Source organism: Monodelphis domestica, chromosome 2, assembly GCF_027887165.1.
Source record: "Monodelphis domestica isolate mMonDom1 chromosome 2, mMonDom1.pri, whole genome shotgun sequence".
NCBI lineage: Eukaryota > Metazoa > Chordata > Mammalia > Didelphimorphia > Didelphidae > Monodelphis > Monodelphis domestica.
Window position 1 is genome coordinate 306,052,488 of NC_077228.1, and position 25,896 is coordinate 306,078,383.

The window sequence follows — 25,896 nt, forward strand, 5'->3', positions numbered from 1 at the left end:
AGAAAGCTTCAGGCAATTTCCTCTAAATTCTGAGGTGGTATCAGAATATCTCTCATCTCCCTCAACCCTCTCCCCCAAGTCCTTATACCCAGGGAATGGAAATGGCTTTCTACAACATACAAGATTAGAGCTTTTCTCTAATGGTGGTGATAGAGCTTCAATAATATCTGAAAATATAAAGAGGAACTATGCAATATTAGAGGAAAAATACAATTCTTCGTTTTGTAGGACTTGCTAAGGGAATTAGACAAATATATAAATCACTTAAGGGACTAAATAGAAACATAAATCAAAACTGGCATGATTTTTATTGTTTACTATCAAATATACTAAAATATTTCTGAATACCTTGTTTCAGCCTTATTAAGCAATACATCCCATCTATTATCCAAAAGGCTCAGCTGTTTCAAAATCTTTACTTTATCTGCTGGTTCTGCTGCTGCTGCAATTTTTTCCCCTTCTGTCTTGATTGCTTCAACAGTAGGCTTTCGGTCATCCAACAATCTCTGGAGAAGCTTGGGGGGGAAAGAGTCAAATAACTAATCAGGAAACAAATGTGTCAACACTAAGCTACATAAAAAGGAAATGATATCCCTAATGACAGTTCATTTTTATCTGATATTTTTCAGAGGACAGTGAAAATAGGAGGCTGTTTTCAAGGCTAGCCTATTATTTTAATATGATAGAACAGCAAAAATTCATTGTTGAGTTATGGTAAGGTTGATAAATTACTTCAAAACACTATTCTCCACTAAATTTTGACTTTAAAGTCTAGAGAATTCTATATATAGTTGCTAAATTTTTTGAAAGCAGAAAAAATTCAAAATCTAGCTGTTAGGAAGCTGCAGTATTTCTAGACATTCAAAAGCTGTCATTTTATGTTTGTGATGCTAAAACCAAAATGCTTGGTTCTTTTTAAAATTATCTTTGACCAGAATCCAGGATGGCACCATGGTACCGTGCTAAGTTTGGACTCATAAGACCTGTGTTCAAATCCTAGCTTTACCACTTATTAGTGTGTGACCTTGAAGTAATTATTTAACAACCAAACACCCAAGTTCCTTTATATATAAAAATAAAGAAACTGGACTAAATTACTTCTAAAAGTCTACAAACTCTCAAACCTCTGATTTCTAGGCTAAATCTTCATCAAAATTCAGTCTTTGCATTCAGAAGACAGTAAAATTTTAAGTTATAAAAAACACCATTCAATCTAATCCTTAAGTAATTCACACTATGTTTAGCAAATTATTCATTTTGGTTCTCTTCTTCTCTTGCTTCTTCCATCTAGCACAAACTGAGATCTGGCTCCTTCATGATACTGAATTCCCTGACACCCTTTCCAGTACCAACTGAACTTTCATACTCTGAATCACTAGTCCCAGTGGGTAATTCAAAACACTCCTTGCTCCTGCCTTTTGCCATTTCTGTACTCTGTTTTCCACTGCTCAGAAGGCTCTCTTCTTTGAGTGTTTGAGTATTACCAATCCCCAAGACATTCTCTTTTCTTCTCAAATGAATTTGGAAGACCTAGTTCATACTCTCCACCCCAAACTTTGATCTTACATTAGAAGTCTTCATCAAGTAGATGCTTCCTCAAATGCCCAAACTTCCTAGACTCTTTGTTATGCTATCTCAGACATATTGGGATGGTCATTGTATTGATTTTTGCCATCCATGTAAGAGTCTTCCCCTTCCATGTTGGAGAACTTAAATCCCTTTATCCTATCTATCATTATTCCATGTAACTTCTAATATTCTCCTTGTCATAACTTCCAGTTCCCTCCAACTGCTCAGAATTTTCACAGGTCATCACTACTGCTCTGGCTACACTCTCTTTCTTTTCCAATGTCAGTCCCATTGTGAACTAGATAAATTATATCCTCTCATCTTGGATACCTTACTTGCCTTGCCAAAACCCAAATATGAATTAGCCTCACCACTCTATGACTTTGTTCCTCTATTTATTTGCTGCTGACAGAGCTAGAGTAAGTCACAAAATCTCACTGATTTATCCACTAAAAATCTATGTTACATAAATGTCACTGACACAAGACAATATTTCTATGCCTTCATAATTGTTCCTACATCCCAGTCACTGTAGTGACCATTCCAGGACTTCTCTTCTCTCCCCCAATCTCCTACACTTCTTCCACTATGTCAGTTGGATCTCTCCTTATACTTCACCAAAAATCTTAGGGCCATTTACCATGAAGTTCTTTTTTCCCCTTCTCTTCCACTCATCTCTCTCTGACATCATTCCTCACTGTGCTTCCTCCATCACTCTAGTCTTTGATGACAAAGTGCCTCTTCTCCTTGTCAAAGGTTAACCTCTCATATATAACTTGGTTCCATTCATGTTCTAAAGGAGACTTCCCCATTATCATCCTGTCTTCTCATTTACTTGAATGTTTGAATCACTATCTATTGGTTCCTTCCTGGCTGCTTACAAACACATCTAAGGCTCTACTCACTCCTTTAAAAAAATCTTCTTAAAAAGGATAAAAAAAGCTTTCACCATGCCTTCCAGTCATTGCCTCATTACTCTTCTCCTTGTGCATTCATTATAAAAATTGTATATATCCTATATATCCAGGGCCTTCACCTTCTTTTCTCTCATTCTTTTTTTTAAAACCTTACCTTCTGTCTTGGAACCAATATCCAAGACAGAAGGTAAGGGTTTAAAAAATAGTATATATTGGTTCCAAGACAGAAGAGTGATAAGGGCTAGGCAATGGGGGCTAAGTGATCCACCCAGGGTCACACAGAAGTATCTGAGGTCAGATTTGAACCCAAGACCTGCATCTCTAGACCTGGCTCTCAATCCACTGAGCCATCCAGCTGCTCATCTCATTACCAATGACCAAATAAACAACTAATTTAATGGCTTTTTCCTTAGCTCTCATACTTCTTGGCCTATCTAAATTTCATATTGTTGACCACTTTCTTCTGTACACCTGTCTCAACTCTAGGTTCTTTTTTTTTAATATTGTTCTCTTTGCTCTCCTCCTACTTGTCTGATCATTCTCTAGTCTTTTGGCTGGATTCTTCACCCATGCCTTGCCCACTGTGTGTGCATGTCCCCCAGTTTCCTGTCCCTGGCTTTCTCCTCTCTATCTGTAATCTCTCACCAACTTCCTATGGATTTCATTGTCATCCTTATGCAAATGACTGATATACCTATATAACCAGAATTTGTAAATGGCTTCAACTCTTGTCTCTAATCAGCAAATACCACTGGACATTCCTCTTTTTGGAATTTTCAAACTGGTCCCATGGGTCTCTTTTAAGTCTTCTTACACATTATTCTCTACCTGTCTACCTTATGGTCTGCCATGGTGATTGTGTTACTGTTCTTCATACAGGATGCTCTGTCTCTAGTTTCTATGCTTTTGCACTGGCTATTCCCCACACCTGGAATGTTCTCTTTTTTCATCTCTTTATCTTAGAATCCTTGCCATCCTTTAAAATTAATCTCAAAAGTCACTTTCCTATGCCCTGGTTGCCAGTATCTCCACCTCTAATATCTTCCATTTAAATACTCTCTTTATATATCTATATAAACCTCATTTATTTACATGTTGTCTCCCCATTAGAATATAAATTCCTTGAGAATTGGAACTATTTTCTTTCTTTCTTTCTATCCTCTAACATTAGACCTTGTCATATGGTTAGTATTTAATAACTGTTTGAAAATTTAGTAATTGATAGTAGGTTTCTCCCTTCACTGTCTTCAAGGAAACTGTAAAGAAGATAACTTCAGGTATAGGTGAGTTAGACTTGCTGACCTTTGAGGTTTCTGCTAACTCTGGCAATCTGTAATCTTTTTTGGTAGTTAAAAGATCAAGGCTTTGGGAAGTTACTAGCTAGTAGTTTTCTCTTGCTTCATTCTGGAGGCAGAAAATAATAATAATAATAATAATAATAATAGCTAACATTGATATGGTGCCTACTATATCACTATGCTAGGTACTTTACCACCACCACCACTACTACTACTAGCTAACATTTATAGAGCACCTATTATATTTACCAGGCACTGTGCTAAGTGTTTTATAAATATTCTCATTTTATCCTCTCAACAACAACTCTGGGAGGTAAGTGCAATTATCCCCATTTTATAGATGAGGAAACTATGGTAAACCATAATTAAGTTACTTGCCCAGGATTAAGCAGCTAAGAATCTTAGGCAATTATCTGAACTCATCTTCCTCACTTCAGACCCAGCACTCTAGGTATTGTACCTTTCTGTCCCCAACCCCAAACAAAAGAAAATCCCACATTATTTAAAAAACAAAAATAAGTTAGGAAAATAATCCTTGTAACTTATAGAGAAAACATATTAAAGGCAATTATCTGGTGAACAAATGACAAATGTGGATAAAGGGGAAAGACAGCTAATTCAGAAATATAATGCAAAATCAGGTAAGCTGTTCTCATATGTTCTACATAAGTTAAGGCCTGGCATTAAAATGTAAAGGATTTTTAATGTGTGCCCTTATTAGGTCTAGTAAGATAGCAAGAATTTGAGTAAATAACATAACAAGTAATAAGTTTAATTAAGTAGAAATAGGAACCCAACTATATATAAGTTGTTTTGTTTCATTAATCTTTGCTACCAAGAGTATGTAGCTAACATCTCTCTAAAAGATTAATTCCAAAGGTTTTGCTTTATAAATTAAAATTTCTTTTCTCGCAGTCTTGGATCAAGTGATTTAAATCCCTAACCCTACTTAGTAATATATGCTATAGGGAAAACTATGCCACTAAGCTAAATAATTATATAGGAGTTCTGAAGGATCAGTTATACCGAAGCTTTGGCAAACCTTTTAGAAATTGTGTGCCCAAATTGTACCATTCAAGTCACCTGTGAGCCCCCCCCCCCCCATTACTCCAGAGAGCAGAGGGAGGAAGTGCTCACATTGGTCTGCTGGAAGTGTAGCATGGTGGAGTGGGGGAACAGAGCAACCTCTCCAGCATGCTGGGGTATGTGTGCCACATCTTCACCAACAGAGAATTATAGTATTATTAAAGAACTTACCTAGCAAATTCAACCCTATTTTAAAGCAATAATCAGAATTTTAAAATCCTTTGTACACCAAGACCAACACTTTTTTGCATGAAGATTCAGATATACCATGATTATATTGCTAATCTCTTGTGAAACTATCAGATACAATTATTATGCCTTATTCCAAGAAGGAATATATGTTCTTGGGAGCCAAGCTCTATTTATTTTTATTATAATCCTTGCATTTCACATAGTGACTGCAAGACCGAAAGTAGACACTTAATAAAATGTTTTTTAATTGATTGATTGTACTCTGGGACCAAGCAGAATTAAGTCTAATTCCTTTTCCATACACAAGCCCTTCAAATACTTGAAGATAGTTACTGTGCCTCCTCTATTTTTATTCTTTTCTTCTCCAGGCTAAACAGTTATTCTTTTACTCAATTATCACCAAGCAATTATGATGTGCCTAGTATTCTGCTATGAATGAGGGTTACAAACATGAAAATCAAACAGTTCCTGCCCTCAAGGAGTTTACATTCATGGAGGCAACATGTATATATAAGAAATATAATGTAATATTTAAGGACAGGGTATCTGATCCATATATTACCTATTACATTACTTAGATTTCAGACAGAAAAAAATATTCAAACATCAATATTATAGACATCCACATGTTGAAATCTATTCTCATTGTTGAAACAGAAAAAGTGAAAAAAAAATGGTTACTTACTTTTTGTTCCTGTATCTGAGCCTTCACCACCTTGAACTCAGCAGATGGGGATTTCTGATTGGCTACAAGATCTTCAGTATCAGCTAGCCAGCTAAGCAGAGATTCCAGAGCATCTTGGAACCTGCCACAGTGGAGCAAAGCCTCTTGCAGCTGAGCTGCTCGCTCAGCAACCTAAGGAGGGCAAGACATTCAACCATTTATTTCTTTATTTCATGGAAATAACAGTTTTTTTCTCCCCTACCACATTTTTCCATATTTTTCCCTTTGTCTCAAATTTTATTCATATTTGGAAAAGGAATACTTATCTATTTAAATATAAAAAAATCATTAAGTGATGGTTTACAAGATTAATAAGCGCAATCTTATAATTCATTATATTTGCAATATAATGCAAAGCAAAAATTAAGATTTAAAGAAATAAGGTATATTTTCAATAACTTGGGAATTCCAAATAAGTTTATAATTAGCAGTGATTCATATATTCTAAAGCCACTGAAGACAATTGAATTTTGTTACATTCTTAACAACATATCATTAGCATAATATTAGTTTTTATTTTCTACACAATATCACAAAAGAAAACATAAGATTTCTAAGTAGACAAAAAATCCCGAATATATTACAAAGTAGCAGCATTATCTTACACTGAATAAAATAGTTCTTTCTTCAGAAAGATACTCAGTGGAGTTCCCAAGCAACTCAAATATCACTAGTCCCTTGCCCATTTCCTTTTGGAGGCACTGTATTTCTAAGGGAAAAATACCCCATTAACTTACTTTTATATCTGAACTGACCACTGAAAATATTCTTTAAGTTTCAATTCATATCTTAAATTTAAATATATTCAAAACATATTCACATTTAAATGTCTTAAAATAAGTATAATTATGTTTTAAACATAAAACTATTTGAAATATATTTTAAGATTAAATTTCTATTTTAAACCTAAATTTATAAAACACATTTTTAGGTAAAAAAATAAATTGTTGTTAAACATCTGGTCAGTGCATTTCAGATACAAATAACGGGAAAAAATAATTAAAGTTTTTGATGACTACAAGTCCTGATGAGGATGAAAAATGGGATGGTGTGGTCTGTTAGAATAAAATTCCACAGAAAAATAATTTTGATATCTCTGTTTTCCTATCTATTTGGTGCTTTTACAGAGTAATATCACTGACCATAAAGCTTTGTTATGGTTGCTACTTTCTTCATAGTTATGAGGACAGAGTTAATATCTTAAGAATTTCCAGAAAATCATGTGCAGGCTGGGGATTGGGAGAAACTATGATTTGTCAAATGAAAAAAGGCTTGAATTTGAATATTTCTTGGGAATAGAAACAAGTGAACAATTTGAGAGTTCGGAGTAACTAATCTTGAAGCTATTCCTTATGTTAATAAATCTAGGAGCTATGATTTCAATGGTGGGGGGAACTCTTACTGCCCATGTAGACCTTAACTCTCTGAAATTTATAGTTTAGAAAGTTGTCTGAAGCCAAATGAGGTTAAAAGACTTATATAAAGACACAAGTTATTTCAAGTCAGAGGCTAATTTGGACCCACATTTTCCTGTTTCCAAATTTAGCACTCTACAATAATGAACATTTCCCCCTCTGCTTTCTCCTACTCATGATAATGTATAAAGACTTTTCAAAAATTCCTATAAATGCGAAAATTGTCTTGTTATTAAAAATCAAAATAAATAATAAAACTACCTTCTTATTAAGGGTTTTCCACCGTGCATTAACATCATCGAGATCATGTTCCAAGTTCTCAGTATTGGCACTTTTTGCAGCACTCTGAATAAGGCCTTGACCCAACCAATTGACTTCTTGTTGTTTAGCCTGTAAAGATTCGATCTCCTCTTTCTGGAAAGCCTGGGGGGATACAATATTAATAGTAGTGTGAACCACGATATATTAAAATATACATAAATTTATTTTCTTCCTTTCTTAAAGGCTAAAAATCACTACCTGCAACAATTTACAAAATTAACTCTCAAAAGATCCCATCAGTGTGGGGGCATTCTTTGAACAGATGCCAATAACAACCCATCCACATAAAACCAATTAAATGCCATGAAAGCTGAACTAAATGCAAGAATATATATTACCAGAATTTGGGAATATAGATATCATTAACTATAAAGAAAAACAAAAAAATGCATTACTCCTTTTGCTATCCCACGAGCCTTGCTTTCCAAGTTTTCTAGAGAGTAAAGATTTTGAGGGACTTCATGATCTATCATCTGTGTGACTCTGGGAAAATCTTTAGGCCTGTATGTTATGAGTAGAATTAATTGACTGAAAACAGAATGGTGGCTGGTTCAAAGCAGAGGAAAAGTGATTAGAAGATGAATACTAGAAAAGGGTGCCAAAATGATAAAAATCTGAGTAATGGGCTGAGGTAGCTCAGTGGATAGTTAGCCAGGACTGGACATAGGAGGTCCTGGGTTCAAAACCGACTTCAGACACTTTCTTACTGTGTGACCCTGGACAAGTCATGTAACCCCAATTTCGATATAATTAAAATGAATATAAAAATCACTTGTTCTAAATTAAAGAAAACTATGCAGGGGGAGTTGGCATTGGAAAGATATTGTTATAAAAATCCTGGCATCTAGTGGAAAGCTGGAGCAAGGAAGGAAAGGCAGTATATAATACTATAATTCTATTTTTTGCTAAAATAGTATTTAAATCACAATTCTTCTGTCTTGGAACCAGTACTTAGATTCTAAGGCAGAAGTTGAGGGTTTAAAAAATGAAACAAAACTGAGTACAAGTACAGATTCTTAAACTATGGCCACAAAATGACTTTCAACAGAAATTGAGGCTAATTTGAGAGGAAGGAGGCAGATAAGGTTCTGAGGTCAGTCACCAGATTCAGCATATGGGTACTGCAACATCCAAAGAGAGTTGCAAAGTCTTTTACATTCACTAACTCTTTTGAGTTTCAAATTCAATCCTATAAGGTAGGTAGGATAGCTATTCTCCTATTTTACAGATGACAAAATTGAATCTCAGAGGTTTTAGTGACCTGCATATTGCATCAAACAGCTAATAAATTCCATTTTGCTGCCATAACAAACAAATGAAGACAAAGAAAGGTAGCCAAAGGTTTGGAAGGATCCTAAACAAAATACATTTGTGCCTCTAAGATACTGCTCCAGAAGTGAATTACAGTAGATGACAATTGGCTAATTCTTGCGCTCATTTCTCTATCTGAGATCAAGGCCTACATATCAGTGAAAAAGCAGATCATCCAGGTACATTAGCAAACTCTGGTTTTACCACCACTTTTCTTTATCAGCCTGATGTCCCCACTGCTCCTGTATCTATAGAACTGTATATTTCTCCTTGTCTCTACTGGGGTACAGTGGGAAAAGGGCTGTTGGGAGGAGATAGGGAAGAGCAAAAAAGGGGGGAAAGACAGATGAGTATATATGGTATTCCAAAAGCTTAAAACTACATGAAGACACCCCCTATGCTACCAACACTTCCTCAGTCTTTAACATAAAATAAAAATATTAAATCAGAAATTTAATAATAATAATAAGCTTCACTAACATTTACACAGTGATTTATGGTAAAGTCAAGGGCTTTACAAATATTATCTTCTTTTATTCTCATAAAAACCCTGGAAATCAAGTGCTATTATTTTCCCTGTATTATAGATGAAGCTGAGGCAGACACAAGTTATTTAGAAACATCCATATCAATATAGATATAGGTATAATTATGTGGATATTAAGGCACTTTTAAAAAATGCTTTTAAATAACAAAATCAAACAGAAAACAAAAATTATTCACTACTGACTTAGAAGAAAAGAAAAATATTTACTTGAAGGAAAACATTTTGAACTAGAAATTAAGACAACTTTGGTAAGCCTAGAAATTTCAAAGAGAAATACATTTATATAATGACAAATGATAAAAATATCAGACAAAAGATTAGTCTTTCCCACAAATTAGACAAAAAATGTTAAGAGGAACGATCAGAGTAAGTATTAATGTAGTAGTGAGGAATAACATCAGAAGTATGGAAAATAACCTTAAAAATGTAGAGGAGATAAAATGACTGGTACAAATTGTCATCTTGGGAGCTCAGGGCCAAATCTGGCTTACCCTCTTTCAGGTTCCAAATTCAAATAGAAATCTCTTTGGTCATTATTTATATTTCACTATAATTAAAATGAACATAAAAATCAGTTGCTCTAAATTAAAGCAAACCATGCAGGGGGAGAGACTAAAGGAGTTGGCATTGGAAAGATATTGTTATAAAAATCCTGGCATCTGGTGGAAAGTTGGAGCAAGGAAGAAAAGGTAGCATTTAATACTGTAATTCTATTTTTTGCCAAAATATTATTTAAATCACAATTTCTAGTAATAGATCTAGTCAAGTATAAGGGCTCCACAAAAACAATGAGGGATGAAAAGACTACTCAACTCTTGACCTCAGAGCTCTCTATATGGTCAGGTCAAAGTTCTTTTTTCCCCCATTTAGGGAGCTCCCTGTAGAAGAAAAAAGCTCTGAACCTGGCTCTAAAGAAATAGACCTTATGTTTACATTTATCTGGGGAACGGAGCAACTTTTGGAGTCTATATTCTCTTCTTGAAATTCTCCTTAAATGGTACCAAACTTTAATGGAGAAAATACTCCAATGTCTAAGCAATGTTAAAAACTTAATTACTACCAAAAATAAGTTACAAACTGCAGAAATATTCACAGAGCTCTTAAACTCCATCTTGATAGCCAGAAGCACCCCCACCCCCATCTTTCCTCCCTCCTCTGCTGCTCCACTAGAAAGAGCACCTGGCATTGCTTCAGGACCATCAATTCACACAGTACTAACAAGAACTCTCCTAATATTGTCCAGATTCCTTATCGTTCCAAGGTAACATGATACCAAAGATGACATAGTATTTTCCTCCATTCCAATACAAAAACTTCACAAAGAGAAGCTTAAAATAAATTAAAATGATCTCTGAGGCAAAGTTTACCAGAAGAGCTTAGTAAAAAATACCAAAATAGCTGAACTCCCATCTGAGTAGGAGGACAAAAATTACAGACTCCACAACCAACCTCTACTTATTTCAAAACTGCACTCTTTACTTTCTAACATCACTCACCACTACACTGTTTGTAAAATACGAGCTTAAAAATACACTTTCCAATGAGAAAAGAGTCAGTAACTGGCAACAATTCTTTAATTTGTGTACTGTACCTTGTCTTCCGCAACAATACAGAAATTTATGACTCAGATTGTTTAAGCTGAATAAATTCAGTATAACTGCCCTTGAATGGGAGTGCCTGTAGCCACAATTTGTGTAAAAGCTTCATGGGCACATAAATTCACAGTAGAAGCACTCAGAAAGAGGAAAGCAGGCACCATCTGGACAATCAATAGCAGGGGCCCTAAACAGCTGGGAATAATCACCTCTGTCAAAAGTTACCCCTAATTAATTTGTTAAAATGACCATCTTATATGTTTCTAGCATCTTGCAATATCTTGTTAAAATACCTCTCCCTGGCCCCAAACCTCCAACAAAAGGCTAAATCTGATAATTTTTTTTTTTTATCAGAGATTCAGGAGATTGTGAAAGGGGTAAAAAAAGCAAACTTTCTTGGTTTGGGGGGTCAGCAATTTTAAGTTTCACATTTCAGTTAATTACCTCAACTGATGGAAAGCCATTGCATATTGACTGCAAAGTTTCTGTGGGTGTGCTTATTTTCCAAGAGGCTGCTTTATTTCTTATTGGAGTAGATTCTGGAGAGGATTTTATATACTCTGACTCCATATCCAGATGAGAAAGCTGCACCTCAAATTCTTCCAGAGGTGTTATATCAGACTTTTCTAAACCATATAGTATCACATTTTCTAATAAAGTTATGCTGCTATAATCCACATTATTTCTCACCACATCTGTGTAATGGGTATCTAAAACCTGAGAAACCTCACCTACAAGTTCCCTATCATATTTTCTAATTTGTGGTCCCTCTGATTCACAAACCTCACATGTCTTCTCCCCTTCTCTATTGTCAGAAACATGGTTGTTCTCCTTATTCCTTGGCAGGAGCAGTGTGTCTTGCCTCATGATGCTCTCCTTCAGACCATTTTGTATGTGGCAATATTCAACTTGGATCTCTCTCTGGTCCCTTTCATATTTCTGTAGCTCACATAATTCTGTTGTTTCTAGTTGAGGAGCTGCATGCAAAATCAATCTGTGTTTTTTGTCTATATGTTCACTACTAGAAGAAAGCAATGGGATTTTTTGTTCACTGGTGGAATGAACAGAAATAAAGGGTCTCTGCTGTTCTGCTACATGGATTTCTTCAGCTGAGGACAAGCTTCTAATTCGAGTTTGGGTCCCCATCAGAACGTCCTGTTTCTCTTCCCTCTCTCCAGGAGGACTGCATAAACCAGAGTCATCTTCTTCAGAGGTTAGAGAACTAGTGCCCCATCTGCACTTGCTTGCTTTACTAATACCTGACAAGTCAGCAGAATCAACAAATGAGTTTTCACTTTTGTTTGCAAAATCTGTAAAATTGGGGGGGACAAACATTCTCCAGGAGCGCCTATTCTCTTTCTTTTCTGTGTGAGATTTTGCCTTGGATACTGCTGTGGTCCGGATAATATCACTGTTTAGTTTGAGGGCATCGAAGATCATTTTTTCATCTAACTTGTTAGCTTCCCGACCTCTAAGCTCAAATGCACTGGAAGAAGTTGGGGCACCATTAGAGCACAAAGAACCAACATCCAGTGTTCTGTGACTGTAGGGCAAGGTCCGGTCTGTAAAATGCCTGGAAGACAGGCTACCTTTAGACCCAGAATCGATCTGTTCATTCAGCCTGACAGTATCATAGATTGACCTCTGTGGGACATAACAGTCCTCAATATTTAGATCCTCCTCCTCTTCACCCTTCCCAACACAAGGTGGATTCTGACGTAAACAGTCTGGTCTGCTGAGTGGCTTCCCCATTTTGTAGGTATTTAAAACATAGAACTTGGCTTTTAATCCAGAAAGTGAGAAGTAAGGTAAAGCATATGTGTTTTTAAAATTGCACTTCTCAATTGAACTACAAGGCTGTCTTTACCAAAAGGACACCCAGGTATGCACATTATACATGTCATAATTTATGAGGTGTTTGAGGTCATCAGCAGTGCATCAGTGTAAATGCAACTATTACCTGCTTATTTTTTCTTTACAGTTATTGTAAGATATAAAGTGCATCAAAAAAAGAAATTCCCACCCCCAAATCACAGTCTCTCTCACACACACACACACTCTCACTCACTCACTGACATAAACAGTGGCTCAGAACATTCCACAGCCAGTCCATTTCTGTTTTAGGTCAAAATTTGCATCAGAGATCCTTCTTAACCCTCCAAATGAATAAGCATCATGGCAGGCTGTGGATTAGCTCCTGTAGAGGTCTGATTAACTGTAATCCATTTAAATGGCTTGAAAACTTCCATCTCCTTTATAAATAAGACATGGCTCGGACATTTAAAAAGAAAAACACAGTAGCTGTGTACGGTTCAGATCAAGGCACAGAACAAATCTTCCGGGAAAAATAAGTTAAATCTAATCTTGTAAGAAAAATTAAAAAAATGTCTTTTATGGTTTTTTGGCAGTAGCTATAAATAACCTTGATTCAAAGGGCAGTTTTTCTTCTTTCCCATAGTCAGCTTCTTTGTGGCGTATTCAGAACTTCCAAAGAAAAATGCAGCTTTTCTGGGCAGCCAGGGCAGTACAATCAAGCAGCGCTTTAAAGTAAAAAAGACTGTTGTGCAACAAGATGATAATCATTCCTTTAAAAGGGGACTCTTGGAAAAGATCCTTATTCGAAGTATTCTCCTTAAGAAGTCTTTTTCTACCTAAGGCAACTGCAGAGCTGAAAAACAAGTGTTTTTTTTTCCCCCTCTAAGGCACAGCATAATTTCCATCCAGTTTAGATGCTAAACTTCACAAACTGCTCTTGGTTTCACCGTCATCTTAAACAGCAGCTCTGGCAAAAAAAAAAAGAATCCAAGCAGGGAACACTGGCGGCAAGTAGCATCCAGAGTGGTAGATGAGCCTTTCAGCTCTCTTCTGGCTTCTTACAGCAAGCAGTATGAACCCGGCAGGCAGCTTCCCAACAGTGAGCTTAAAGAAACGCCCTTTTTTTTCTTTAGGCAACATCTGCTACTATCCCATTCGTGCTGAGTATTATTCTTCCTTCATAGGTGCCTGACCTCTCAGCTCTCTCAATCACTTATGTTTGCTGGTTTAGTCATCTTTTCACGTTCATTATTGGCCTTTTGGAGTAAGTTTAAAACTATATTGGGGGAGGTACTTAAAGGTTCAAGCCACCGAAGAGCAACAAAGTAAGTGGTGGTGACATCATGCCAATCACTGAATTCTGTCAGACAAATCAGAGAATTCTGTTATTTAGGGCAGACCTGCAGTGTTTGGGAGACCACTGAAACATTGTTAATTAGTTAAAAATGTGAAAAGATCAACTGTGCAGCTAAAGCAAGCATGAAAAACTCCACCTAATTTTCATAACATTTGGGAACCTCTAAAGACCACACTAAAAAAATGTAAAAAACAAACAAAAAAAAAACAAAAAAAATCCAAAACTACAAAGAGCCCTAAGCCTTTAATGGAATGCAAACTCATCATATTAAGAATCCCTATGATTCAAGCAGGGCTTTGCAATGAAATGTCTGAAGTGTTTTGAAAGTATTGGGTACTTTTAAAGCCCTTTTTAAAAAGCCAGCATATGAAGATAAAAATCTATTTAGAGGAAATTAGCCCCACACAAACTGATTCATCATCACAGACTTAATATGTCATTACTTCCTATGGTTCTATACTTCTCAGTAGGTCAGGAGAAGTGCTGATCAAAAACCAAGGGCAGTAATGATGTCGGATATGGAAAAAGTGAGAATGCAATCAGAATTTTATTGGCAAAAACAAAAAAAAAACATTTTTTATCATAATTGAGAAATACGTAGGAAGTAAAACTGGCTACATGGGAGAAATTTAAACTTCTAATCATGAGAAATTCCATAGAAATTCATAAAATGAATTGGATTCTATATAATTGTACTTTTTTCATTAGAAAAACACACATCACAGAAGCAATCAATCTCAAGTATATAAATGTATTTATAGATACTATCAGAATTTCATTAAAAATCACATGCACATATAAAAGGTAAAGTTGCAAAGAGATCTTTTACCATTTCATAGAAGGCAATTTATATATACAAAACCTTTACCTTCTCTCTCATAAATTATAGTAAGTATCAGATTCCAAGGCAGAACAGCTAGGATTAGGCATTTGGGCTTATGTGACTTCTCCATGGTCACACAGCTAAGAAATGTCTGAGGCCAAATTTGAACCAAGGGCTTCCTATCTCCAAGTCTGATTCTCTAACCACTGATTTACCTAGCTGCCACAATACATTACTTAAAAAAAAATTCCTGTCCATATTAGTAGCTAATAACAAGCATGCATACAGCATTTTAAGATTCACATAGGATTTTACATGTTATCATATCTGATGCTCACAACAAAGTTTTGAAGTCGTTATATCCATTTTACAGATAAAGAAACTGAGGCTGAGAGAGTGACTGGTTTGTCGGAACACAGTTACCATCCAAGCCAAATTTGAGACTTAAGACTTCCTGACACCAAGATAAGTGATATCATTCTATGCCATAGAGCTGCCTCAAGGAGTTTATATTCTATGAGGGGTGAGGTTATATCTATACAAGTGGAAGGATGGAATTTAGACAACCCCCCCCCTACCCCCCCTGGAAAAGTAATGTTCATTCTTGTAAACTGAATTTTATTCTATTTAAATTTCCAATCCTTCACTGTTAAAGTATATGGCACCAACCAAAGTGGCTATCATAACTACAGAATTGAACCAAAGGAAAAATGTGACTGAATATGTTAAATATTTGGTGTATGCAAATGCCTATAATTTCCTTAAATTATCATCTGTCAAAAATCTGTATTTACTAGAATTATACTAAAACTGATTTGTCTATAGCTGTGACATCTGTACCATTAATATATATGATAATACTTAAGTTCTCCTTTAATCTTATAAATGTTTTCCTCTATTAAAAATACCTGGAAACATAAAGCCTTTAGATTTAACAAATCAGATCCAGTCATTACATATTAAACTGTGTCAAACAAATAAATAGTAATCTCAAGATCTAGGGTATCAAATGAAACAAACAAATCAGTGAGGATGGATGAGGCATTCTTTTGCAAATCAGTCAATGCTATTTCTTTACATATACAAGAAATAAATAATTTAGATGTCAAAATCCTTATTGTATTAATAGGTTGGCATTAGTTTTTCTAAGTCTATATCAATTGGCTGAAGGTGACTTCTGAGGCCAGTTTATTTTAGATAGATAAAAACAACACTGATCAAGGACCAAAAATTGCTTAATTGTTTCCAATAAGATTTTTAAAAACATGATACTTTCATCTTCTTTATAACTTCATTAATTTTTAAAAATAAATAAAATCTTTGGATTGCAAAATAATTACAAAAGTGTCTCATAAATGTCAAGAATACACTGTTGTCCAGTGGAACACTTTATCTTTAACTATCTCAGAAGGACAAACATCTATGTGGTGAATTGTAATTCTGTTCAAGCTCAATTGCAGAAATCTCTGCCTGGCACCATTTCTTACGAAATCCAGATATGAAGCTTATTTCTTTAGGTATGTGTTCTGCAATGTGAGTAAAAAGATAAGTCTTTAACAGTAGCCATTTCCATTGTCCTTCAAGAAAAAAAGGGACCATTAGCTGATAAAAACTGATCATTTCTTATTTTTTATCTAAAAACTGAAAAATTTCCTTAAAGAAATGACTAAACAGTTTTTTACCAGACCTCAACTGTCATTATAAAAGGAATCCTTTGTTTCTCAATGGAAAAGGCTTTACTTTCTATAGCCCAATACTAATGAAAAAGCTAATTCCATGGACTCTAAAAAGCCTTTATAATAAATCTATCCTCTTTTTTCAGTAGTTCAGTTGTTTTTTGGGGTTATATCTGACTTTTCATTATCCATTTGTGGTTTTCTTGGCAAAGATACTGAAGTGGTTTACTATTTCCTTTTCTAGCTCATTCTACGGGCAAATAGGCTCATTCGACTTTTCCAGGGCAATACAGCTATTAAGGATTTTATGCCAAATTTAAACTCAAAAAGATGAATCTTTCCAGGCGTTCTATTCCCTGGGTCCATCTATTTGCCTTCTATCCCCCTGAAAATATTCAAAGGTGTCTTTTGTTAGAGGATCTTGGGTTATATCTCACCAAATGTGGGCTATCTTGTTATATTCCTAGGTTATGATATCCATGTGCTACAATCCTGATACCATCAAGTTACTTGATATGTTTATAAAATGTCAACGTAAAATAATTCATGAACATAAATAGTATGAGGTTGACATTTGGTTATGATCCTAAGCTTGCTTAATATGAAATAAATAAAAGTTGCTCATTTTAAATAAAATTAATTAAGCTCACTAAAGTCCATTTTTACTGAGCTTCCTTACTATGAGTCTACTTTAGGAAATATTTCTGTCAATACTCATCATGTTGAAAGAATGTTAAGATCTCATTCTTATAACAAAGTGAGTCAAAGAAGCCTGAATTGAAAACATTGAACTGTTTACTTCTATTAACCTAGGGCATGTTTTCTTTGAATAACATGAAAATCAATCAGCCTAATTTTGACTTATTATAATTATCACTGTTATATAGGTTACCACTGAAGAAATTTAGATAAGAGCTAAGTATTATTTTCAGTCTTGGATGAATTTCTAAACAAAGAATTATTTTATACACTTTCAGAATCTTCCCACGTATCCTCAAGAACATCCTTTTCACACAAATAAAAGGTACTAAAACATACTATGTAACCCCTATTTTTGTTCATATAAATCAAAAATACAAAAAATGCATCAGAAACAATCACTAATGGCCTCTGGGACAGGGTTTTTGCATAGGACTAAAAAGAGTAGAGGCATAGTGACCAAATTAGTTGTTACACATACATATAACTGCTTTCTTAAAGTGTGATCTAGAACATCGATTGAAGAAAACTACTTGTGGGCCAGAACTATTTCATCTTCCTCTTTGGATGCCCACACTTAACACTGTACTTGGCTCATATTTGGTGCTCAATAGGTGCGAATCAATTGATTTTTTTTGCCTCTAGGTAAATTTGGGAAATGGCCTACTAATCCAACACTATAGTAATTGTGTGATCTAATCTTTACATTTTATAAAGTTAAGGAATGCTCATAGAAATTCATTGTCTTTTCCAAGTTCCTGTGGCTCCCAATTCCAATGCTGGTGATATACTATACTACTTTCTTTAATGTAGTGTTATAAAAAAAAAAACAACACAAGACTGTGTTAAAGTTATTTAAAAAATACATTTTTCAAGGTCAATTCCCCATGTGTTACTTGCAGTAGAATAATACAAAGGTTACAGTATAACATAGTTCGGTATTTTGTGCAGCTTGTGTTTAGCAACACTGAAATGGATAAACTGTAATCAGTTATGATTTGGAATGTTTGGAATTCAAAATAGATATTCCCCTAAACATGTGGGTCCCAGGTGAAATATACCTGAGGATATGTTTTTTTAACATATAAACTGCTTTGACTACAGAAATTCATCACCTACTTGCTGAATTTCATACAGTTACTAAACAGACTAAAAATGAGAAATTGAAAGCAACATTCTACCCTTATTTTCACTCCAGATACTGATCAAAAACTGTCCCACAAACAGCAAATGAATGCTACAAAAACTGATTTTTAAAATATATTCCTTGGTATTTCATTCTTCTAAAATTTTATTTTTATTGGGACCATAACTACAAGGAAGTTCTTCAAAAACTTGAAGAAATTTGAAATTACAAATGACTTAAGGTCATATAATCCAGACCATTTCTGACAAATGATCACATTTATCTTTGCTTAAAAATTTCTACAGTGAAAACTCACTAATGACTTTGGACAAGTCATTTAATCCTGTTTGCCCCAGTTCCTCATCAGTAAATGAGTTAGAGAAGGAAGTGGTAAACCACACAAATATATATGTCAAGAAAACCTCAAATGGGACAATGGTGGTGGAGGTCACAGGGTTGTGGAACCCACAGACTGACCCCTTGACGGATTTTGGAGAATACTGAAGAAAACAGGCATGGCAAAGATACTCATAGTCCACCAACTACCCTCCAAATGACTACAGAAAAACAAAAATGCCTGAAAAGAAGTACTAGAGTTGCCGAACCAACCGAAGAAGGAGTGAAGTAGTACTCTGGCCCACAACAATATGAAGAGACCCAAAGAGGACTGATCTCAATGAGGTATGAAGAGAAAGCTCTGAACAAACCTCAGTAGAACTCAAAAGCAATGCAGTGTAAGCAGCAGCAGAAAGCACACAGCAGGTTTAATCCAATCTCAGCTGGGTAAGAGTGGAAACCAACAAAACATGGAACAAATAGCAGTGGGAGGAAAGTGGCCCTGAATAGTTCATCCAGAGCTATCCAGCTCTGGTCAATCCGTCAGGTGCAATCCAGCACAGGCAGCAGGGGAAGGAACTCAGACCAACAAGGTCCAATCTTGCCAAGCTAGGGAAAAACTCAATTTGACCAAGCTGAACTGAATAGCTACAAACCACACAGTAAGCCAACCAGGCCACCTCTACAAACAGGTCAATCTAAGACCAAAACATCTGAGCCTATCCCAGGTACTGTATAATCATGGGATAGTACTCCCTTAACCCCAGGAATGGAGCTAAACTCTATCATAAAGACAAAAAATGGGGTAGGGGATAATCTCAAAATGAACAAAAGGAAGAACAAAAACCCAATGCTAGGAAAATATTTAGCAACAAAGATTACCAAAAATGCAAGTTTGGAAGAGGATAGCAACAGAAAAATGAAAAAGTGTGATGCCTCAAAGAAAGATATGAAAGGATTTCAAGCCCCAAATGAACACCTGGAAGAGCTCCAAAAAAAGGATTAAAAAATAAATAAAAACAAGAGACTTAAATGAAAATTAGAAAATAAAATGATAGAAAAATCTAAAGTTCAAACAAAAACTTCCTGAAGAAAACTGTTCCCTAAAAAAAGGAAATATAATACCCCAAATAGGAGAATAAATCTTGAGAAAGGAATTACAAAGACCAAAAGATGAAAATGGCTCTCTAAAAACTTGAATTGGAAAAATGAAAGCTAAAGACATAATAAAATAGCAGGAAATAATAAAACAAATTCAAAAGAATGAAAAAAGAAAAGAAAATTTAAAATCTCTCACTGGCAAAACTGAACTCGAAAATAGACACATTAAGAAATCAAAGAATCACTGAATTGCCTGAATAAGAAAGGAAAATAGACATTTACCAATCAGGTCCGGAAAGAAGTTCTGAATTTAGAAATTCCAGGACAATTATAGCCAAATTTCATAATTCTAAAGCCAAGGAGAAAAATATTACAAGAAGCCAGAAAAAAATTTGAAATATTGTGGAACCACAATAAGAATTATACAGGCCCTAGCAGTTTCTACATTAAAAGATATTTTTATATCTATATATCTTATATATATAGATATATAAATATCTATATTTCCCAAGGCAAACAATCTAGGCCTACAACTAGAAGTCACCTATCCAGCAAAATTGAGCCTAACATTCTAGGGAATGAAATGGATATTTAATAAAACAGAGGAATTCCAGGCATTCCTGACAAAATGGCCAGAGCTAAAAAGAAAATTCCATGATAAAATTTTATGCTCAAAAGTAAACAGAAAAAAATCAAGGGAATCAGTGGGATTAAACTGACTGCATTCCTTGAATGGGGAAATGAGAACTAGAATACTTAAGATAGTTATGCTACAGGAGATATTTAAGATACTTATAAGTAATGAAGTGAAATAATGGGACTAAACTGATTGTGTTACCCTTAAGAAGGTGATAACTCCTTTCTGTCTCTTAGCCAGTACCAAATTGTTTTGATGACCGCTGCTTTGTAATATAGTCTGAGATCTGGGACTGCAAGACCCCCTTCCTTTGTATTTTTTTTCATTAATTCCCTGGATATCCTTGATCTTTTGTTCTTCCAAATGAACTTTGTTATGTTTTTTTCTAAATCAGTAAAAAAAATTTTTGGAAGTTCCATGGGTATGGCACTAAATAGATAGATGAGTTTGGGTAGGATGGTCATTTTTATTATATTGGCTCGTCCTCCCCATGAGCAGTTAATGTTCTTCCAATTGTTCAAGTCTAGTTTTAGTTGTGTGGAAAGTGTTTTGTAGTTGTGTTCATATAGATCCTGTGTTTGTCTCGGGAGATAGATTCCTAAGTATTTTATTTTGTCTTGGGTAATTTTGAATGGGATTTCTCAGCAAGACAGTATATGACAAACCCAAAGATCCCAGCTTTTGGGACAAAAATCCACTATTTCATAAAAACTGCTGGGAAAATTGGAGGACAGTGTAGGAAAGATTAGGCTTAGATCAACACCTCACACCCTACACCAAGATAAATTCAAAATGGATGAATGACTTGAACATAAAGAAGGAAACTATAAGAAAATTAGGCGAACACAGAATAGTATACATGTCAGACCTTTGGGAAGGGAAATACTTCAAAACCAAGCAAGAATTAGAAAGAGTTACAAAATGCAAAATAAATAATCTGGATTACATCAAATTAAAAAGTTTTTGTACAAACAAAACCAATGTAACCAAAATCAGAAGGGTAGCAACAAATTGGGAAACAATCTTCATAAAAACCTCTGACAAAGGTTTAATTACTAAAATTTATTTATTTATTTTTTTTTTGTTCAGTGGTAGTGCTTTAATTTACAAATGGCCATTTGTTTAACTTGGGTTTACACTTAGCATGCTGTACAGTGAAAACTCCAACTGAATTTTTGTGGCTCATTATCTTGAATGTTACATTACGTTTTTCTTTAAATAACTTTCTCAATAATGTGACACTAAAATAATTTTACATGATAGACGCAGAAACATGAAATAATTTTTCTAAATAAATATTTTAGGAAGAACATTCACATTCATTTTGTCATGGGTTTCTTTGTGGCTCCTTTCTCTATATATGCACCCCTCCCATATATTTATATATGGGTGTGTGTGTGTATATATATATATATTTATCAAATTAATGAGACACTGGTCCTTTACAACTTTTAACAGTCCATTTTCAATTTTAAAATGTAACAGTACAAAAACAAGCAATGTGTTAAAAGTAACAAAAGAGAAAATTTTAATGCCAACAAGACATTCTCTATCTAGAATAAAATGAAATAAAATTACATATTAGTGGCAGGCTATGCATTTTAAAGAATCATTTTCCCAGTTAAATAAAAATTGAAATGTAAACGTATTAGTTTTTATGTTTTTTTCAAGATGGTTTAAAATGTCAATTTAGGTTTAAATATTAAGTTTAATTTTTTGCATATCTAACAATGAATTAAAAGTCATCTATGATGTAATTTATGGCTCTTCAATAATGCCACAATGCATTATACCTTCACTGTATAGAAAACAAACAGCACAGATGTTTACCACTCATTAGAAATACTAAAAACTAGAAAAAAATGGAATTGTTTACATTTGTTTCCTTAGATATTTGACTGAGTGAAATAGTTTTCAAAAAGTTAAAAGTAACTGCCTCCCACAAAAGTTGGTTTTCTTTTTAATGTATATATGGCACAAATTGACAATTTCTTTATACATCTCCAAACAGTGTGAATTCATCAAAAAGGCACTGTTTACAATACTCAGAAATAATCTGACAAATCTATTTCTGTGATGTTTGTAGAGTGGAGGCTATACTTACAGTAATTAGACAAACCCTTATAAAAGTACAGCTTTACTGTTTAAATGTTTATAAAAGAAAATAAAGTGACAGTGACCCTTTTAAGAAAAAAAAAGTCTACTGATTTGTTAACAAATACTCTGAATTCAGATTTTGTCTCAGTAATACAACTGGCAAAAAGATTTCCTAGAGGCACAAAAGCATAAATATTAAACGAGTGCTATATTTTACAAGGCAAAAAATTCAATGGAATGCAGATGGCTATTTGTGCTAATGTGAATAAGACTATACTGTACCTTTATAAGTGCATCAAGAAGTAGCGACATGTGAAATATAAGAAAAATTATCTATTGCTATAACTAAATATTTCACATGACTCATTTAGTCTCTTTTGATAGGCCAAATGCATCTCACTAAATAGAAAATTAAACATTAACATTTAAAAATAAAAACATCTCTAAATTTCTATGCAGAAAAGAGAGTAATGAAATGAAAAGACGGGTCCTTAAGGAGTTTAATCCTTGAACCTGGGAGACACCAGCCTCAGACAACTGCAAACTATACAATCACAGTTCTTTATGAATCAATGTGTAGAAGAGAAAAGGGTTACTCTCAAGTAAAGGACATTCAAGGTCAACGACATGTTATGGCTAAATACAAAGTTAATTATGTGTTTAAAAAGATTCTTATACCAAGCCTATTACCAGCATTGGTCTAACACTAAGCCACCGTTCCTGAGTGTCATGTTCAAGCTCACAGAAAGGAACTTCATGTCACTAAAAACATTAGGAAATATTGGATTAGATATGTGCTTTTAAGCATGTAACAAAACAATCATGAAAAATCTCATGGTTATTTTCACTTTTGTAAATTTCATGAAATATTCTTTATCTCCTTAGTTAGGAATTGAATCTATATCAGATCTGTCATAGAAATGGGAGTTAAGGAACAAATGAAGCAAAACACCACCTTTTAGAGTGAGTAGGGACATTCTTCCAGCTCATCTATATTTTTAAAATTATATACAAACATAAGGGTAAAAATAAGATAGACATGACCACCAACCACACACCACCATCAGGCTCACCAATTTTTCAATTCTTAATTGGAACTGAAATGTAAAGGTAAAATAATATATGCATAGCAATACTAATTTAAATCTTTAACTGCCAATATTTGTTTCTAAAATAGCATTTCATAACACACCAACAGATTTGTGGATGGGAAAAATTGGCAAAAGGAGTGAATGTACAAAAGTATAAGTTACAACATTATGGTTTCTAAGAGAAATGTTTGATATAGGGATTCTTTTATCTTTACCTATATATTAATTACTAAAATTTATAAAGAACTAAATCAATTGTACAAAAAATCAAGCCATTCTCCAATTGACAAATGGGCAAGGGACATGAACAGGCAATTCTCAGCCAAAGAAATCAAAACTATTAATAAGCACATGAAAAAGTGCTCTACATCTCTTATAATCAGAGAGATGCAAATCAAAACAACTCTGAGGTATCATCTCACACCTAGCAGATTGGCTAACATGACAGCTATGCAAAGTAATGAATGCTGGAGGGGATGTGGCAAAGTGGGGACATTAATTCATTGCTGGTGGAGTTGTGAATTGATCCAACCATTCTGGAGGGCAATTTGGAACTATGTCCAAAGGGCGATAAAAGACTGTCTGCCCTTTGATCCAGCCATAGCACTGCTGGGCTTGTACCCCAAAGAGATAATGGACAAAAAGACTTGTACAAAAATATTCATAGCTGCGCTTTGTGGTGGCCAAAAACTGGAAAATGAGGGGATGCCCTTCAATTGGGGAATGGCTGAACAAATTGTGGTATATGTTGATGATGGAATACTATTGTGCTAAAAGGAATAATAAAGTGGAGGAATTCCATGTGAACTGGAACAACCTCCAGGAAGTGATGCAGAGCGAAAGGAGCAGAACCAGGAAAACATTATACATAGAGACTGATACATTGTGGTACAATCGAAGGTGATGGACTTCTCCATTAGTATCAATGCAATTACCCTGAACAATCTGCAGGGATCTAAAAAAAAATACTACCCACAAGCAGAGGATAAACTGTGGGAGTAAAAACACCACTGAAAAGCAACTGCTTGACTACAGGGTTGGAAGAGATAAGACTGAGGAGAGACTCTAAATGAACACTATAATGCAAACTCCAACAACAGGGAAATGGGTTCGAGTCAAGAACACATGTGATAACCAGTGGAATCATGCGTCGGCTATGGGAGAGGGAAAGGCGGGGGGGGGGGGGAAGGGGAGGGGAGGAAAAGAAAACGATCTTTGTTTCCAGTGAATAATGTATGAAAACGACCAAATAAAATAATATAAAAAAAAAGAAGGTGATAACTAAGATGCTAAAGATATCTATAATATCTGAAGGACCTAAGATACCTGAAGCACTTAAGGTACTTAGAGTACTAAAGATACTTAAGTACTTTATCATCATTAGGGCAACGAAGAAGGGTATATATAGAAATAGAGCAAAGAGCAACTTTAATATGATGCAATGACATTCAAAAAATCAAGGAATCAGAAAAAAATACACTGGGAAAACAGAAAAGGAGAGAAAGTTGGGTGTAAATTATTTTACACGAGGAGGCATAGAAGTGGAAGGGACCTCAGCAAGACAGTCTATGACTAGCCCAAAGATCCCAGCTTTGGGGACCAAAACCCACTATTTGATAAAAACTGCTGAAAAATTGGAAGACAGTATGAGAGAGATTAGGTTCGGATCAACATCTCACACGCTACACCAAGTTAAACTCATAATGGGTGAATGACTTGACTATAAAGAAGGAAACTATAAGCAAATTAGGCAAACACAGAATAGTATACTTGTCAGGTTAGTGGGAAAGGAAAGACTTGAATACCAAGCAAAAGCTAGAAAAAAAAATCACGAAATGTAAAATCAATAATTTTGTTTATATCAAATTAAAAAGTTTTTGTTCAAACAAAACCAATGCAACCAAAATTAAAAGGGAAGCAACAAATTGAGAAACAATTCATAACAAAAACCTCTGACAAAAGTCAAATTCCTCAAATTTATAGAGAGCTAAACCAATTGTACAAAAAAATCAAGCCATTCTTTAATTGATAAATGGGCAAGGGACATGAATAGGCAATTTTCAGTTAAAGAAATCAAAACTATTAATAAGCACATGAAAAAGTGTTCTAAATCTCTTATAATCAGTGATGCAAAACAAAACAACTCTGAGGTATCACCTCACA

At 34.6% G+C, this 25,896-nt stretch overlaps 1 protein-coding gene across 46 annotated transcripts in view; it reads right to left on the reverse strand.

The window, feature by feature from the left end:
* DST (dystonin) overlaps positions 1 to 25,896 on the reverse strand; it is a 612,681-nt gene that overhangs the window by 82,080 nt on the left and 504,705 nt on the right. For all 46 annotated transcript variants that reach the window (XM_056814337.1, XM_056814311.1, XM_056814295.1 and 43 more), the window contains 3 exons: positions 7,463 to 7,624; positions 5,748 to 5,918; positions 349 to 515 (listed from right to left, as the gene is read on the reverse strand). In XM_056814337.1, the coding sequence (XP_056670315.1) occupies positions 349 to 515; positions 5,748 to 5,918; positions 7,463 to 7,624 (500 nt within the window). The remainder of the gene's footprint in view (positions 1 to 348; positions 516 to 5,747; positions 5,919 to 7,462; positions 7,625 to 25,896) is intronic.